We start from the raw sequence: 18631 nt of genomic DNA, 5'->3' as shown, positions 1-18631 counted from the left end.
AACTTCCTTTCTTTTGCTCTTCTAATTTTCTCCTTTCCTTTTCGCTCTTTTTCTCTTTTAATTTGGTTGTTCGCTTATTATTTCTCTATCGTTTCTTTTGTACTTGTTTTGTCCCATTTTTAACCCTTAAAGGCTACCATGAGCGAAGTTTCACTTTGTGCACAAATTTTGTTTCTTCGTAATATATTAATCGTACGTTATATTCAACGTTACTCAGAGTTTTGTCTTATATTAATAATTACAATCGATAAATTTCCTACTTTTTTATTGCATACAATAAAGACAACGCTGAAACTGATTGACTGAAACTAATTTGAGTAAACCAACAGAAACTAATTTTTTGAAACGCGCTATAAATTCACAATCGGCTAATATTCCTAGTTATAAACCTTTGTATTTCTAAATATCAGACACACTCGAGTATGAAACCTATAGTTTACTCTCTCTTCCAACAAATACAATTGAAATTGTTGCTGCGAGCCCGTCAATTGCATTTGCTTGACTTCGTCATTTATGAAAATAACCAAAAATGTGCCGAGCCAGGGGTGAAATTTCATTCACGATAGTATTAGCGTGATTTTCTTGAACAACAGCTTCTAAGGGTTAATTTTCGTTTTATCCTCGGTTATATTCGCCGCGTGCAACTGAACGACGGATCAGAGGACTAAATGAAGGATTAAAGGCATTTCGACGCGTGTATAAATATGTAATGTAAATAAACGAGGAAAGAGCTTTGATTTCCTTCCACGAAACCAAAAACGCACTCGGGGCTGTTGTACTATGATCAATGATTTTTTTATTAAACAAATTAAATACAAAAGATCGCATCTTTTTTTCTCTGTTTTCCTTGTTGCTCGTACTGTCGACCGCGACGCGCAGTCGCTCCATTCTCGAGTTGATATAAATAATTAAAAACAACAGAAGAGAACGGGGGAGGGCAAGGGGCATTAAATAAAAAGTAAAAGAAGTCATCGAGAGGTAAAAGCAGGGCGGAGGTCGTGGAAGAAGACAGTTAAAGGCTTTTTCTACATGTTCTGACTCTCTCTCTCTCTCTCTCTCTCTCTCTCTCTCTCTATCTATCTCTATCTATCTATCTCTATCTCTATCTCTATCTCTCCCTCCCCCCCCCCCCATAAACATACTTGCATGCGCGCATTACACAAACGTTTCGTTTAAAATTAAAGGAAGAAGGAGAACTCGAGCTTCGGCAATTCAAGACCAGTGAAAACTTAATAATCGCCTGTGGGTCATCGTATTACTCTTATTCGAACGATTTCGCTCATTTCTTACAATTTCTTCGCTTATCCTCGCTTTCATCTCAAACCACGAAGTTCAATTCATTTTCAAATTTAATAAGAATGCGTTTTTAATCGAATAACGTTACGTCATATGACAAACGTCATTAGTAATTTGCCGATTTCATTCGTCGATTTGTTAAATTTGAATTTCGCGGGCAAATGAAGCGCAAATTGAAAAATTCATAAAGAGCGACGAAATCGCGAAAATTGAAACAATCGGTGAGACGTAAATGCTCCTTGGAATGAACCGCGTATCCTTGAACCGCCAAAGATGCAAAAAGAAAAACGAACAGAGGAAAAGAAAATTCACGAGCAGGAAGATCGTTTCGGGGAAAAGTTTGTAAAAAAAAAATACAAAAGATGATCGATCTTACGATAAATAACTCGGATGAAAAAGAAAAGGGAACGGAAATAACATCTTTTCCTGCCTGTTTCGTTCGTTTGTTCCTTCTACGATCGAGTTACGAAGAACCTTCTGATCGATATTTTAAATGCTGCTGGACACAACGCTCGCCATTGTCAAACACTTCCTTCGAGAACTTCTAGTGTAGACATGTTACAAGTTTAATAATCACCACCATCTTTAAAAGTGAAAATTGGTAATTAAACAAATATAATATGGAATAAAATTATATATATAATCACGATCATGGAAAATTACCTCTATTATGTAGGTCCAAAGGATGACAATTACTTTTCTTTCGCGTCTGAAGGTTAGAAAAAAGAAAAAAGTAATAAATAATTATGTAATCAAGTAGTGGAAACAAAAAGAGTTGAATTAACTCCACGAAAGGTAAAATTTCATAGTTTGAATATTCTAAATTTTAAACATTATTTAATTTCTATATATTGATTCATTTATGAACTAAATGCAGTTGAAATTAAGCTACTTTCTCAAGCAGTAAAGTATTTTGTTCTCAACTGAACAAAAAATATATATGATGGAAATAAAATTTAAGATCTGTTTATTTGTTTTAAACCTTCATGTGTTACTATATTGAAAAAAAGTAAATATTAGTAAAAAAAATTAACAAAATATTTTATTATTGTAATATATTATAAATATAATTTATGATTGCGTATAAAAGGTATGCTGTTATCACTCGAACATGACACTTGTGAGTATATAATCTATTTTCACCTACTTTATAACATTTGTATGTCATATTTATCTTACAGTATGATATTTATTGTTTCGAGTCTTATTAAATTTTTATAAGGTACTACATCGTAAACAACAAAAAGCGCGCTGATGTTTGTATCACATTCATATGTTAACATTTTGAATGTAATTTTTTGTTATAAAACATTTCTAATAAAACGTTTATATGAAATTTAACACAGATAAAATGCAATCTTTCTGACAAATAAAGAAATTCATGGCTGTTTTTAAGATTTTGCAGAAGGTATTACATTATCATCACAACACATATTTGTTTCACAGTCTTTTCCAGTAACTTTAAAGAAATTTAATAAAGAGAGAGGAGAATTTCTCGGCATTTTAGATACTTTTTGTGGTTCTGTCGATCGTGATCTAGTATTTCTCCTAGCAAGCACTGTACAAGAAACAGGGCTAGCCGACTTTTCTGATAATGTTTTCCTGACTTTTCCATATTTTTCTCTTCGTATTCTTGTTAACCAATCGACATTTTCTTTGTACTTTTCTGGAGATAACTGAAGTAAATGCGGCGCTGTGCCATCAATTACAAAATTTGGAAGATTCAACGTAGGTGAAAAATGAATTTCGTTATTCCTGTTTTCTCTACTAGATGAACTTGTACTGGGTTCATCAGATTCGTAGCCTCTGTTCAGTGACGAACTATTATCATTACATGGACTAAACAATCTTCGTGCACCACGATTTTCTAAATGAATACGTTTTGCAACGCGAGCAGATGTGAGGTTTTCTTGTATAGGAGATAAAACTGACTTAAATTTTCCATCAGACCAGGATCCACTCATCATTTGAAAATAATTTCTTTTCATTGAAGTAGTAACATTACACTGATTTCGACTATCTTCTACTTGATTGTAAGCATCTGATGAACTTGGTCCAGGTGTAGCATCTAATGAAAGAAAGAAAATAACATTGATAACAATATAGTAGTTATGATAGTTTAAATATTTTATGATTACATACTAGGCGTGGTATCAGATCCTGGTGTGTGTTCTTGAGATATAACCCAACGTCGCGTAATAGTTGGTGTAGTTTCAAGTTTTAGATTTTCCAATGGATTTTTATTAAAGATAGCTTCTGCACGACCACGTATTTCTATTTCTTCATTATCTAGTTTATGTTCATGGCCAACTCTCCAAATTCGATGGCACGAATCATCAGAACATGTTACTATCTATTTAATTTTCAAAGGGGTATTAATGTTACATATAATAAATTTTAATATTAAAAATCAACAATGATATCGTTGTTAATACTTTTGTTTCTCGAACACTAGACCAAGCAATGCAAGTAACTTCTTCTGTATGTCCTAAGAGTTGTACAATTGGGGCTCCTGGTTTGTTTGTGTGCCAAATATATGCAAGTTCATCACTGGAACCACTAGCAAGATAACGTCCATCAGGACTTAAACAACTTTTAACATAATAAGTACGATTTTGATGTCCATAAAATTCTGCAACTAATATATGCAAAAGAAATAATAATATTAGTATTATTTTAAAATTTCATATCAATAATGTTTCTTATTATTATTCTTACTTGGTTTAGGATTGTAAGATGATATATTATATGCATATATAATATTATCCATACAACTTGCATATAGTGTAATTGTTGCAGGACATATTAACAATGACGAAAATCCATTCCTTGTACTATGTCCAGTATAATTCATTGTATGTTTAGCTAAAGGATCCTTTTTGTGAACAGTATAGTTTTTACGCAAATCCCAGACTTTTATTAAACTATGTCAATAATATAATTATTACTTTATTTGTTCATATAATTAGTAATTCATACAAGTGTATATTTAACTTACTAAACTTACCCATCTCCAGCAGAACATGAAATTAAAGTGAAATCATCTTGAAATACCAAACCAGTAATACTTTGTGCTCTGGATGATTGAGTGATTACCCTACGCTGTCGTACATTACTTATATTTCCAACATTATGTGCATTAATAATACAATTATCTGGTTTAGGTCGTTCATAATGATTAGCTCTAATATCCCATATCATGATAGAGCCATCTCTAGCTCCAGTTGCAAATACAGCTAAAACATTTTTTTTAATTAATATTTTGTTTTGTGCAATATGTATGTCAAAGCATATTAAGTATTAAAGAGATACCTTGATCCTGATAACGAAACACTGCAGTCTTAACACTTCTAATATGAGCATGGAAACAATCAATTTGTCTTATTTCAGAACCAGATACATCCCAAAGTCTAGCAGTATGATCTCCAGATGCTGTAACTAGTTTTAATTCTCCTGGCATCCAAGCAACATCAAATATTGCATTACGATGTGCCTGAAAGATATCAATTAAGTATATTTTTCTTATAGACTCTTAATAATATACTTTATGGTAACTTGATTTTATAGGTAAAAGATTAAAGACTCAATACAATATAATAAGCATACCTGTGTTCCTTCCAATGGTTGATTTGACATACTTTTGATATCTGTATCTTGTAATGCAATCTTTCCATCTTCATTAGCTAAAGCAATTATTTGTTCGTATCCTTTTGTAGTACAAAATCGGCATGCAAAAACTGGTGGTTCTGGATTAAAATCCAGTGCATCTGTATTTGGTGTTATACCTTTATACACATCATCTTTATAACATTTCAAACGATACAAAGCAACATCATAATCGTGTATTGATGCTGAAAAAATGTTTGTTTCTTTAAAATTCACGTTTTATCTTAAAAAATGAATATCATGCACAATCATTAGATTAAATACAACATTATGTTGGGTCACGTATAACCTATCATTTTTATATTCGCAATATATTTCAAAATCTTTTATTATATACGATCATAAAATGCAAATTACCAGATCCTTTTTCTCGTTCTACAATAGAATGCACTAAATTCATTCTGAAACTGCATGAAATTAATATTTATTACACAAAATAGCGTAAATACTTAAATTGTAAGCGGGAAAATCTGTCAGTTTTCCCGCACTTCTATATCAAGATAGTCTAATAGGGACATTCAATTATGGTTGAGCAATGGTAAGTTCACAAGTAAAATTTTTTGAGAATAAGACTGAAATAAAGATCAAAGTCCATGTCATGTTCAACATTTACTGGTACCAGAGAGGAAATGGTAGTACATAAGTAACCAGTAAAAAGGAATAGTAACATATATAAAAAGAAGCGAAATTTTTAAAAACTGCTAAATTTAAAGTAATTTTGAATATGCATTCTCTCGCAAAAAATAGTTTTTTAATGAAGAGAGGATTTCCTAAATATGGTATGTTAAATTACTTTGTGCTATGAATCATTGTAGAACAATAAAAACAATGCAAGTACATGATTCGCAAGTAATGATTCTTAATTATTTAGGTACAAAGTACAAAATCGGAAACTTTAAAATAAAAATGATTTAATAACTTTTTATGAGCACTGATGCTATTTATACAGTGTAATGATTTTTTACTAATATATAGTCAGTCAATAAATTTATTTAAGATTCCTAATTTTATAACATATTCTTTATTATATCTATTCCTTATTATATTTATAGCATAATAAAATAGATACAATTATTTCCAAGTGCAAAATATACTTATTAAATATGTTATGAATGTGTAATTTATTTGTACTTTAGGTTCTGCAGTAAATTATTTAAAAACAAATAAGTTTTATGCAACTAAAAGCAATCATGCTGCTAAAAACATTGTATATATTGATGGTGTAAGAACACCATTTTTGCAATCTGGAACAAGTTATAAAAACTTGATGGCATATGATCTTGCCAGACAATCATTAGTGTAAGTTAACCTAAACACTAATTTTTATGCTAATTCAATTATAATAATATATCATATTTTATTACAAGGGCCTTGCAAAACAAAATTAAATTTCCTAAAGAAATTGTTGAATACATTGTTTATGGTACAGTAATGCAAGAAATAAGAACTTCAAATATTGCGAGAGAAGCAGCTTTAGCAGCAGGATACAGTGATCGTACTCCTGCACACACTGTAACAATGGCATGCATCAGTAGTAATCAAGCTCTTACAACTGGTATGGGTTTGATTGCATGTGGTGTGTATGAAGTGATCGTTGCAGGTGGAGTGGAATTCATGTCAGATATACCAATTAGACATAGTAGACGTATGAGATCATTGATGTTACAAGCTAATAAGGCAAAATCAATTGGGCAAAAGTTACAACTTCTTACTAGTATTAGACCATCATATTTTGTACCAGATGTATATTACCTTTTATAACAAAATTATACTTTAATTATATCTACTTATATATTATATTTAACTGTACTTATATAATCGTAGTTACCTGCAGTAGCTGAATTTTCTAGTAATGAAACTATGGGACATAGTGGTGATAGATTAGCAGCTGCATTTGGAATTTCAAGGAAAGAACAGGATGAATATGCTTTGCGTTCACATACTTTGGCTGCTAAAGCACAACAACAAGGACACCTCACAGATGTAGTTCCCTATAAAGGTAATATTAAAATAAACGAAATAAATAAAATATGTTAATTGATCTGGGTACCTTTTCTAGTTCCAAATGTAAGTGAGGTAGTAAATAAAGACAATGGTATTCGTGTTTCAACACCTGAACAATTAGAAAAATTAAAACCAGCATTTGTTAAACCATATGGAGGAGTTACTGCTGCTAATGCATCTTTTTTAACTGATGGAGCATCAGCAGCTTTGATAATGACAGAAGAAAAAGCTCTTCAACTTGGTCTTACTCCAAAAGCATATTTAAGAAATTTCACTTATGTTTCCCAGGATCCTATTGATCAATTGCTCTTAGGACCAACCTATGTTATACCACAAGTAATACTTTATTGTCGTTAAATGTGCATGTTTAGAATTTTAACACATAATGTTTCAAATAAATTGTAGATACTCCAAAAAGCAAAATTAAATGTTAAAGACGTTGGAGTGTGGGAAATACATGAAGCTTTTGCGGGACAAATTTTAGCTAATTTAAAAGCATTAGATTCTGATTGGTTTGCACAAAATTACTTAGGAAGATCTTCAAAAGTAGGAGTACCAGATCTTAATCAATGGAACGCATGGGGTGGATCTTTATCAATTGGTCATCCATTTGCAGCAACTGGAGTTCGGTTAGCTACACATACCGCGAACCGACTTATCAAAGAAGATCAACAATTTGGAATAATTGCAGCTTGTGCAGCTGGAGGACAGGTAAAAGACGTATAAAAAATAATTCACAATTATTATTATCTTATATTTATATTAAATAGATTTATTTTAATAACTATATAAATTATAGGGTGTTGGTATGATTATGGAAAGGTACCCTGGTGCTAAGGTTTGAGATGCAAAAAGGGGAAAACGAACGAATATAAATATTCTAAAAGAAATGTGGATATTACTTTAAAGAAAAGAGATTGTGTACAATTATAGTGTATGATAAAATATATATATTCTTTATAAGATAAATATATTAAAAAAAAATTTTGTATGTGATTTTTATGAAAAAAATTGTGTATTATTTGACATTTTTTGCGTACAATTTTTTGTTAATATATCTAATTTAATGCAACGTGAAAAAGAGAAGGAAGTGATTGTTCTGTTAGATATTGTCTAACTGCATGATCTAAAATAGTTTTTATATCTTGACATCCATATAATACACGAGCTTTTAAAGACTCAAATTGAGACAAATGCAACCTTTGGCCTGCTCCTTGCGCTACTACTATCAAACCATCTTTTGATTTACTATCACTATTTGGTAATGCAACAACAGACAAAGTAACACCAGGAGCACATTCTTCTAGATAATTTGCATCTAGTACTCCTCTCCCTAATGTATTATCTTCATCTTCCGAAGATGGATTATTAATTAATGTTACAGTGCAACCTATAGCATAATTCTACAAAAAAGAAAACAATAATAAATTTAATGGTAAAGGTACTTTTTCCAATGAAAGTTACAGAACATTTGTTTCATTTTATATATTACCTTGATAGGAATTCCAGCATCAATTAAAGCAAGTGTAGCTGCATTTACAGATGTACAATATTCACTTCCATCAACTTGTAATGCTTCTACATAAATATCTATCTGTGAGCGAGGATATATTTCTAAATGTATTATGGCTTCCATTGCATGTTTTAATTGAAGAGATCTTTCTTGCGACTTTCTATCTCCTCTTGGTTTGCGTTTACGTTCTCCAGAAGATAAACTAAATACCGCCATGCTATATTGACAATTCACTATGCCTTTAGTTGTATTTCTTCCTGTAGAACCTCTTGGCTAAATAAACATAACATTAATCGTATATGGTTCAATGTATTAATATAAAAATTATAACGTACGATAAGTTGTTAACCTGATGAGGCCCATATACTGTAACCAAAATTTTAGTGTTACCCTGTTCGATATAAGCACTTCCATCAGCTTGACCAAAAACACCCATTTTTACACGAATCTGCCTTAATTCTAATGCTCGCCTACCATCTGGACGTAGCCCACTTTGATCTTCAATATTTTCTGCTTCGATCATTTTTCTCAAGAATTTTAAAACCAATGTAACCTATAAGCCTATAAGGTAAAACTAGATGGTGGATTTGGATCGGTCTTAAGTGAGTCCCTTGAGTGATTTGACCCAATCGATCTCAACTTTAGCTGAAAGTACAAACTATTGAAGATTTCCTTATAAATTTATAAGAAAGTATTGCATTGATATACTTTTTTTCATAAATTAATTTATTTCAAATGTTTAAATCTAATTTAACTATTTCATTTATTTGAATTTGAAATATCAATACTTTCATAGGATTTATTTAACTAGTAATGTTTATAAACATATAGTGTTTCATAAACATTTAATAACGTTCCGTTATAAAACATTAAATAAAATATGAAGACAGTGAAATGCACATAAAATAAGATATTTTTAACAAATAACAACTACATAATTATGTGTATCATTTTATTTCATCTTTATTTTTAAAAAACAGTTAATACATTTCAATTTGTTTTTTTTTTTGCCAGTTTTTTGTACTAGTTCTATCCTAAAATTCCTAATTTTTTTAATAAATCATGTTTATCGTTAAAATAATTTTTATACCACATTATATGATTATACTTTTCTTCAATTGTCATATATGGGTTCTTTGAAAGTCCAACACATACCAATTCCATAAAATGTCGTATTGGACCCTTAGGAGGACACCATGGTATCAACTCACGTTCTAAGAATACATGCTTTGAGAAATGCACATTTTGCTCCTTTTCCATCCCTATATATCATATAAAGAATCATATTTATAAGTTATATATAAAATAACACAGTCTAATTTTTCTACTCATACCTTGTTCATTATCTATAGGAAATTTCCATAGTTTTCCTTCTTTAGACCATTGAATCATTTCTTGAAATGAATTTGTAGGGTATTTAGATGTTAAAAATTGCAATTGCTCCCTTTCCCAAGTGTCCCACATTTTAAGTTTAGGAACATCGGTATTTTCCGGAAAATCGTCGAAGATTCTTTCATAATCTATATTATCTCTATAAAAAAAATTTTTAATGGGTTAAGCCATAAATTTTTAGATTTATTTAATAAAATATGCAACCTCTCATTATCATCAATGATACTGGATCCCTTTTGCTGGCTCATTAGTTTTGCAACTATAGATGATTTTCTCAGAGTTTCATATTTTGGCATTTTAATTATTGATGGTTTCTTTTGTGGTGCACGTTTCCTTCCAAGCTTATCACTAACATCCCTTACTTCCTTTTGCTGACTTTGTAGCTTATGAATGACAGACGGTTCCATTCGTCTTTCATATTCCTTTTCAAACTTATCATCAATATCCTTTCTCATACTTGACTGGCTTTTAAGCATTTCAATTATTGATGGTTCCTTTTGTCTTTCATATTTTCTTTCAACCTTATCACTAACATCCCTTACTTCCTTTTGCTGACTTTGTAGCTTATGAATGACAGACGGTTCCATTCGTCTTTCATATTCCTTTTCAAACTTATCATCAATATCCTTTCTCATACTTGACTGGCTTTTAAGCATTTCAATTATTGATGGTTCCTTTTGTCTTTCATATTTTCTTTCAACCTTATCACTAACATCCCTTACTTCCTTTTGCTGACTTTGTAGCTTATGAATGACAGACGGTTCCATTCGTCTTTCATATTCCTTTTCAAACTTATCATCAATATCCTTTCTCATACTTGACTGGCTTTTAAGCATTTCAATTATTGATGGTTCCTTTTGTCTTTCATATTTTCTTTCAACCTTATCACTAACATCCCTTACTTCCTTTTGCTGACTTTGTAGCTTATGAATGACAGACGGTTCCATTCGTCTTTCATATTCCTTTTCAAACTTATCATCAATATCCTTTCTCATACTTGACTGGCTTTTAAGCATTTCAATTATTGATGGTTCCTTTTGTCTTTCATATTTTCTTTCAACCTTATCACTAACATCCCTTACTTCCTTTTGCTGACTTTGTAGCTTATGAATTGTAGATAATTTTTGTGGTTCTTTAGATTCATTATTAATAGTCCTTGTCTTATCTTTAGCTTCATCTTCTTTACTACAAATAACATCAATATTATATATTTATATAATTTATTAGAATCATTTATTAGAATAAAAATATAATTTAAGCAAAAAAGTTATACTTAAACCTTTTACTGGATGTATTATCTATAGTCTGAATTTTATTGATACTATCTAACAAAACTGAAAGAATTTTTCCTTTATCTTGGTCTGATGTTGTAGTTAAAATTTGGGCTGCTTTGGTTAACTCATGCTCTATGATGAGAAATTTCTTGTCTTATTATGCATCTATCTTAAAATAAATTATAATTTCTTACCTATTTGTCTTCTTTTTCGTGCTGCTTTTGCACTTTGTAAGTAGTCTATACCTCTTAATTTCTTCAGAGAAAAGGAACATGAAATAAAAATTATAAACATAGACACACATATTAAAAGAAATAAGTTTTATATTAAAGGTAACGAAATATTTACATCTCTAATTTCATTAGAAATTTCAGCATCCAAATCCGAATCAGAATCAGAAGAAGAAGAATCAGATGATGATGATGACAAATTAGTTCTTATTACATTAAACGTAATATTTAACCTTTGAAATGGCAATATAATTTGAGTTTTAGTACTCCTAGAAGTTAATAATTATGGGATTATGTAATATTATTTATTTGAATTATCATGTAGTTCATATAGAACTGATAGATAGGTTAATAAGGTTATTAAAATTATATAAATGAATACTTACTTCGAAAGAAAGAACGTAGCTAACATTTCGTTACGTTATTATATACATATATTGCTTACATATATATGCTATTTTATTCTATTTTGCTATAAGAATTAATTTGCTATTAAATCTATAGCACAAATTAGTCAAATTCTAAATTACCATGTTACGGATTGATCCTAAATAAAGTCATTCCTGATTTTGCGAATAATATGTTTGTTAACAGTAAACTTAACATATATATTTTCTAATAAAATATAACTTTTTGATAAATTGTTTCTAAAATTTCATTTTAAAAAAATGTCAACATCACTCACTTAATATGAGCGTATAAATACATATATATGTACATGGTTACATATAGATATGTACAGTTTATAGAAACATGTTTACTACTTTTAAGTCTAATTTTCAACTTTTCCAACTCAGAAATTTTGTTTAATAAGTTAACACATATCTTACGTGTATTTTTGTATATTTTTGTAGATATTCCGTTTGAAATAAATAATGTAAATAAAATATGTAATGTTTTCAATTTGGTTTTGACTTACCTTAAATGAAAGAAAAATATATGTATTTTTTACATATTGAAATTACGTCTTATATTTCTTGATATAAAATGTATTTGATTTTTATGAAAAAAATGGTTTATTTACAAATTCGTAATTTATGAAGCTAGTTTATTGCATACACATAACAATATAATGTATCTTTTATTTTTCCTTTGAAATTGTGAGACAAAATATGTTATTAAGGTTTATGAAGTTCTATATCTCGTAATGAGATACAATAACTGGAAACTAGAAATTTAAGATACAATTATAATTTATAAATTTACATTTACAAAGCTTATAGTATAATTTTAATATTAAAATAAACTTACAAAATAATGCTATATCAAATCTTAAATGGGTTGTAATAAAACCCAACACCGCCAATCTTGTAACAAAACTTAAAATGTAAAATAAATTGAAATTTCAAAATAATGGAAAAATTTAAAATTTATGCATTATTGTACAGCAAACGAATTATACTCTGACAAGAAGTTTACAAATTATCATTCCTCTTGTCAGTCACAAAATTTTAAAAAATGATTGTTTGGCAAAGCAACTAAAGTAATAATATTACATACGTGCCATTAAAAAACTTAAGTGAGCTGCATGCGTAATTACAAGGCGCATTCTTTATCATATTAGTTTCTAGTAATTAATTAACTTATGCTTAATACCTAACTTGTTATTGTAATAGAGAAAATAAGTCAATTTAATGAAAGGTACAGCAATAAATTACGTAAGTGAATAAATATATATCAAAATATATGGTCAATATGAAACAGGTCCATTTATACTGCAATAGATAAAATTTCCTTCGTTGGACACATATAACTTTGGCTCTTTTTGCATGCCAGGGTAATAAAAAATATCAAATGTGTAAATGTGATATCAATCAAGACGAAGATAAATGGAGCATTATGTTTGGATCTTCTAAAGCTGATAATGGTAATTCGCTTTTCTCTTCTTCAATGCGGGCATCTGAGACTTTTAGGAACTTAATCACCTTTTCAGTAGCAGCAATTCCACAGCTGCTTACTTCATTCTAGAATAAGTTATTCATATATCCAAATTTTCTGATAATTTTTATAGATGTGTATAAATAAAACAATTAAAAATAATTACCGATGCCGTTAAATTCATGAAATTGAAGAATTTCTGAAGTACAGACACCATAGTAGTAAAATTATTATCTGGAAGTCTACTGCGTACCAACAATTCATAATCCTAAAAGTATATGTATTACATTATTTTCTTCTATAGTATTAGCATTGTAATTTTAAACTTAAAAATTTATTACCTTATTATCCATTATTAAGTAACCAAGTAAAAGCACTACATATGCTCCTATTAAAGTATGTTCCATATGACGTCCCGCTTTTTGTAATACTACAAAAAGAATTTCTAAAATTATATTTTACAAAATTTATAATATCTTAAACAAAAATTATACAAACATTTTGTGACAGTTTCTTCAATGAATTCCTCTTGAGATTTAGTTGTTGTCGATACAGTTTCTGTTTGTTCAGAATCTTTTTTACCATCTAAAATAGCATCGGTTTTTTGTTCTTCGGCACGTGCTAATTCTTCTTGTTTATAAAATAGATCGATTAAACATTCTACTCCACTTTCCTCTGCTGTTTTTTTACAGAAATAAATACAATATATCAGATCCACATCTTCATGAAAACAATATAATTTGTAAAATACCCACCGTCAAAAATATTTTCTATTGATGGGGGAGCTTTAGATTCGATAAGCAGCTGTTTATTATCATCACATTGTTCTACTAAATTTATTAATAAAATCAAAGCTAACATCATCATATCAAAACGTTTCTCTTCAGGAAGTGACTCGGGGACGCGCAATAAAAGATACAAACTGCAATCTAAAACACCTGGTTGCAGGCCTAGTGATTTACTCCCAAAAGCTGAAATAATTATAAAACATTGTATTATACATTGGTAAAAGTAAATTATTAATATTTTTTGGAAGATAAAATATAATAAAGTCCTACATTGTCTATTAAATCGATGTGTAAGGTTAATAAGAACTTTAATAATAGCAAACAAGCATTCTCTAATAACAGCACCAGTGGAAGTTTTATCACTTGGGTCTATAGTAGGATAAATAGGAATTTCTTGTCCACAAAGATGATATAAATTTGCTAAAGTGCTGACTAAAATTCCATTCTCATATTTCAATAAATATACTTGATTTTCCTCATTCATATGAGTAACCTAAAAGAATTTCAATTAAAAAGGATAAATAAATGTATTGTAAACTGTATTATAAATTTTAAGTATGTATATCATTATATAAAACATAGATCTCACATTTTCTAATACACGTAAACATCTATCAACTTTACGCAATTTGTCTAATAATGGATCTGTCCAACCAGATTTTGTAATATTTTGGGTATTAATATGGCGATGACAATCTCTGATAGTCTTTACAATATGCTCTAAACCTCCCAATTCTCTAAGTTCTTCTTTAAACCATTCACCAGCACGTTTGGATGTAAGACTAAGGAGTGTCTCCATAGCAAGTTGACCAACCTAGAATTAATTTATGATATATTTGTTCATTTACTTTTTATATTTCTTTCCTGGTAATTATGAATAGAAATAATACTTACGGTTATATTATCAAGATTTAAATGTTTTGCATGTCCTTGAGCTTGAATATCAGCACATAACTGACGTACTTTTTCTTTATTTTTTAGAAGTTCTGCCCGACTAAGGCCACAATCATCAAGTGCATCTTTGTGACTGGCATCAGATTCTAACAAACTTAACATTAATTCTAAACAATCACGATCTAAATCCATAGCTAAACGATCTTGACTTAATACAAACATTACTGTTGCTGTACATAAAGCAAGACTCTACAAAACACATAGAGTTTCATTTAAATTTTCACATATATTATTAGACCTGATAAAATTTACATATATTACATTCTATGAAAATAAAACGTTACCTGATCTTTTGTTGCATCATGAAGAGCTTTGAAGAATTTAGCAACAGTGCCATGAGCACGTACATGCATACGAAATGCAGGTGCCATACATTTGCTTGCCAATCTTATAGCTGAAAGGCAGCGAGTAGCATTTGGATTGTTTTCTCTTAAAGTGTCTAATATATATTCAACATCATCATTAAACTCTTGAAATTCTCCACTTTCTTGAATTTGATGAGCTTTTTTCACATTTTTTACTACAGTATAGAACTAAAAAGACAAATTTGGGGTAAATTTGTAATAAATTAATATATTACAATGCATAAAGTATACAATGTACATACTCCCTTTACTTTCTTGCCACAACGAACACTAGTTATAGCATCAGATTCATCTTCAAAATCTGCATCAGCTTCAGGGTACTTTACAACTCTTGTTAATTGTGAAGGATCGAATTCTTCTTCATAAGCTACAGGATCTGTACCACTATGAGATCCTGAAGCAGTAGTAGGTGTACTATTTCCAACATTAGAAGTATCTGTGGTACTAGATTCTTTATCACTATCACACCACTTGTGTTTGTACAAAGCTCTTCTTTTATTTCCATTTGTAGTACCTGTTGAGCGACTTTTAAAAATACTACCTTTCTTAGTAGCAGGCTTCTGAATAGTTGTACATGGAGTATTTAATGGTTGTAATTCTGTGACTGTACTAGTTACATGTAATGCTATATCATTTTCTGCATTACCACTCACACCTTCACTGTCATCACTCCCAGAAAACCAATCTTGATCAACTAAGGTTTTTGCTGTAGCTGTGTCATTATCAATAATACGGTTAGTTTGTTCTGTCTCTACTTCAGGATCAGGTTCTGGAGCTGGATCTGGTTCAGCTTCTGGTTCTGTTTCTGTTCCTGAACCTAATGCTGGTTCTGTAGCTGGACCTGATTCTGGTACTGGGTCTGATTCTGATTTTAATTCATGTTGTAAAGTAGGTCCAGAAACTACTTCATTTGTTGGAATATCTATAGAACAGTGTTGGACTTCATCTGGAACAACTTCTGTATTTTCCTCAGTCTCTGAAGTATTCATCATCATTGGTCTTGTTTGCATAGGGTCAGAATCACTTGACAATATATCAATTAATTCTTGAGTTGTAGTTGGCAGTGGTTGATCACGCCCAATTAATGGTTCAATTGCTGGCTTACAAGAGTACGTAGAACCACAGTCAGTCTTAACAATATCATAATGAGATATTAATGTATTGTTGGAATCAGTAACAGATTTCCTAAGGGTTAAAGAAAGACCAGAACTATGTGAATTGGATGTTACTGGTGCTGTAGACACAATAGAAGATGTTGTTGTTAAATCTAACTGCAGATTTTTTGCTCGACTACGGGTAGTTCTGCGCATTTCTGAATTTTCTAGAGGTATTGATACAGTCGAGATAATGGGTTCTTGAGAACGAACTGCTTTATGATCAGATTTAACATTCACATCCACATTAAAGTTTTTACGTTCCATATCTACTTTTGTGGGACTGATGAGGGGTGTAGAAATTCTATATGTTTCAGGTTCTGGCTGTTGAGTGTTCTGCACATTCCCATAGACTAGTCGTGCTGTACCTTTGCATATTCTCAATACAATAGGAGGTTTCCCTTCTTCTCTAATAGGAGGATCATTATTGATTCCTTCTAAAGTATCTGTCACTTTTTTAGCTGGAGCATTTGATACTTTTGTTAAGGATTGTTTTGGTTGTAGTTGTGGTGGTGGTGGTGGTGGTGGTGGTGGTGGTTGTGGAGAGATTTTTTGAGCACGGGCTCTACCATAATGTGAATCAGGTACTTGTCTATATATTGCCATATCCTGGCGAGATTCTTCTATTGAAGGTGGAACATTTCTACTTTTAAAAAATTTCTTAGGTTTAACAACTGGTGGTGCAACATCTGATTTATTGTCAGGATCAGTTTCAAAGGAAAATGGATCTTTCCCAGAATTTACACGAGCATTCTGATTTCCATAATCAAGCTTTACTCTTTTTGCACCAAAGGTATTGTGAATATCATCTCTCCTTCCTATAAATGAAATAATATTCACATAATTTCCTACAAAATTTATTCTTATTTGTTAAATCATTAATCATATAAATATTGCAACTGATAAATGCACAATGTATAGGTAGATTTATCTTCTAAATAAAATTATATATATAAAAGCAAAGTATGTGAAGTATATAGAATAAAACAAAATCTTACATTAAGTAATTTTTTAACATTCTATGTTGTTAGACACTAAATGTATGTTTAACATTTATTAATTAGATATAAATAAATATGTGTGACAAAGGATATAATTTATATTGACAAGGAAAGTACATACCATTGATATTTGTACTCCTTATAGATGTAAAAGATGTTATACCCCATTTCCCAACAGTGCCAGCTGATTTAGCAGCGGAAGGTCGATTGCTATTTTCCCTAAAAAGCTTATCAAATTGAATACTCCCAGGTGTCACACTACTGACCTTACGGCTGTAAGATTTTGTGTAACTACGGGACGTCATACTGTATTCTTCAGTATTTCAAAAGTGTTCCACATCTCAAAAGACACAAATAATATTTCTCTTCATTTTTTTAATTTAAGCATGTAGGAAATAAGCATTGATTGTTTGCACACTTGCGGAGAAGTGTTATGAGGAAAAAAACCTCAATTCATCAGAATCGTTGTTCGCGTTGATAATTAAAAACTTGAAATAAAAAATCAAGAAGCAATATCTTCGGAACATATGAAAGAAACAAACGCCATGTTTCATTTGCTATTTACCCCGATGCACAAATATATGAAACTGTAACTTCAAATTCGATTTATGTTCGGAAACATTGTTCTTATCTTAGTTATTCTTGATCCTATATTTTTACACTTAGCTTTAATTATTATAATTTTTATATGTCAGCATAAGTCCAACTAGAAATATTAGTCATAACATGATCTTGAGCCATCTGTCGATGTTTTTCGTTTCAAGATTTAGATACATACCATACACAAAAAAAAACGAGTAATACAATATACAAGATTGTAATACTTGTCGTCCTATCCAGTAGGTAGAGCTAAAATGCTATCTTCTACCTTTTATCTACCTTACCGGTAGAAAATCCTCCAATCAAAATTTATTTTATGTAATAAATGATGAATTGTGCTTTATGTGAATTTCAAACTCAAGAATCTTTAACTTTTAAGGACTCTTAGAAACAAATCAAATTATATATATATTGTATATACGCATGGACATGCATATATGCAGATATGTATTTTGTAGATATGATTTCAATATTTTTCGATCTCACATTTATTTTATTTTGAAATATTTTACTGTA

The 18631-nt window shown here is 30.2% G+C and overlaps 5 protein-coding genes across 6 annotated transcripts; 1 reads left to right on the top strand and 4 right to left on the bottom strand.

Moving 5' to 3' along the window:
• Positions 1-2310: 2310 nt before the first annotated feature.
• l(2)dtl (WD40 domain-containing protein denticleless) lies at positions 2311-5494 on the bottom strand. The gene is made up of 8 exons (XM_033350391.2): positions 5320-5494; positions 4903-5147; positions 4609-4789; positions 4304-4532; positions 4015-4220; positions 3732-3934; positions 3439-3649; positions 2311-3364 (listed from the first exon to the last, which is right to left on the bottom strand). Exons 1-8 carry the CDS (start codon positions 5360-5362, stop codon positions 2688-2690), a joined length of 1995 nt encoding a protein of 664 aa, XP_033206282.1. The 5' UTR covers positions 5363-5494; the 3' UTR covers positions 2311-2687.
• Positions 5495-5563: 69 nt separating this feature from the next.
• Positions 5564-7992, top strand: Mtpbeta (mitochondrial trifunctional protein beta subunit). Its single transcript, XM_033350411.2, has 7 exons — positions 5564-5741; positions 6099-6261; positions 6330-6705; positions 6787-6961; positions 7022-7302; positions 7372-7677; positions 7766-7992. Exons 1-7 carry the CDS (start codon positions 5687-5689, stop codon positions 7808-7810), a joined length of 1401 nt encoding a protein of 466 aa, XP_033206302.1. The 5' UTR covers positions 5564-5686; the 3' UTR covers positions 7811-7992.
• Ski6 (exosome complex component Ski6) lies at positions 7707-9107 on the bottom strand. The gene is made up of 3 exons (XM_033350423.2): positions 8829-9107; positions 8459-8752; positions 7707-8369 (listed from the first exon to the last, which is right to left on the bottom strand). Exons 1-3 carry the CDS (start codon positions 9000-9002, stop codon positions 8025-8027), a joined length of 813 nt encoding a protein of 270 aa, XP_033206314.1. The 5' UTR covers positions 9003-9107; the 3' UTR covers positions 7707-8024.
• A 310-nt stretch (positions 9108-9417) lies between these two features.
• Positions 9418-11981, bottom strand: mRpS31 (mitochondrial ribosomal protein S31). The gene is made up of 7 exons (XM_033350400.2): positions 11762-11981; positions 11494-11644; positions 11340-11400; positions 11151-11277; positions 10076-11056; positions 9814-10010; positions 9418-9741 (listed from the first exon to the last, which is right to left on the bottom strand). Exons 1-7 carry the CDS (start codon positions 11785-11787, stop codon positions 9509-9511), a joined length of 1776 nt encoding a protein of 591 aa, XP_033206291.2. The 5' UTR covers positions 11788-11981; the 3' UTR covers positions 9418-9508.
• Positions 11982-12406: 425 nt separating this feature from the next.
• Positions 12407-18303, bottom strand: wapl (cohesin release factor wings apart-like). 2 transcript variants are annotated; one of them, XM_033335465.2, is made up of 11 exons: positions 17637-18303; positions 15603-17332; positions 15280-15528; positions 14936-15184; positions 14631-14855; positions 14312-14534; positions 14009-14224; positions 13752-13928; positions 13595-13683; positions 13420-13521; positions 12407-13339 (listed from the first exon to the last, which is right to left on the bottom strand). In XM_033335465.2, exons 1-11 carry the CDS (start codon positions 17818-17820, stop codon positions 13190-13192), a joined length of 3594 nt encoding a protein of 1197 aa, XP_033191356.2. In that variant the 5' UTR covers positions 17821-18303; the 3' UTR covers positions 12407-13189. The 2 variants fall into 2 exon arrangements, with proteins under 2 accessions (XP_033191356.2, XP_033191350.2); XM_033335459.2 differs by having other exon boundaries at positions 13752-13931; positions 17637-18302.
• Between the last annotated feature and the right edge of the window lie 328 nt (positions 18304-18631).

The sequence above is a fragment of the Bombus vancouverensis genome, chromosome 8, assembly GCF_051014615.1.
Source record: "Bombus vancouverensis nearcticus chromosome 8, iyBomVanc1_principal, whole genome shotgun sequence".
Classification (NCBI taxonomy): domain Eukaryota; kingdom Metazoa; phylum Arthropoda; class Insecta; order Hymenoptera; family Apidae; genus Bombus; species Bombus vancouverensis.
This window is presented reverse-complemented; position numbering and strand designations above follow the sequence as displayed.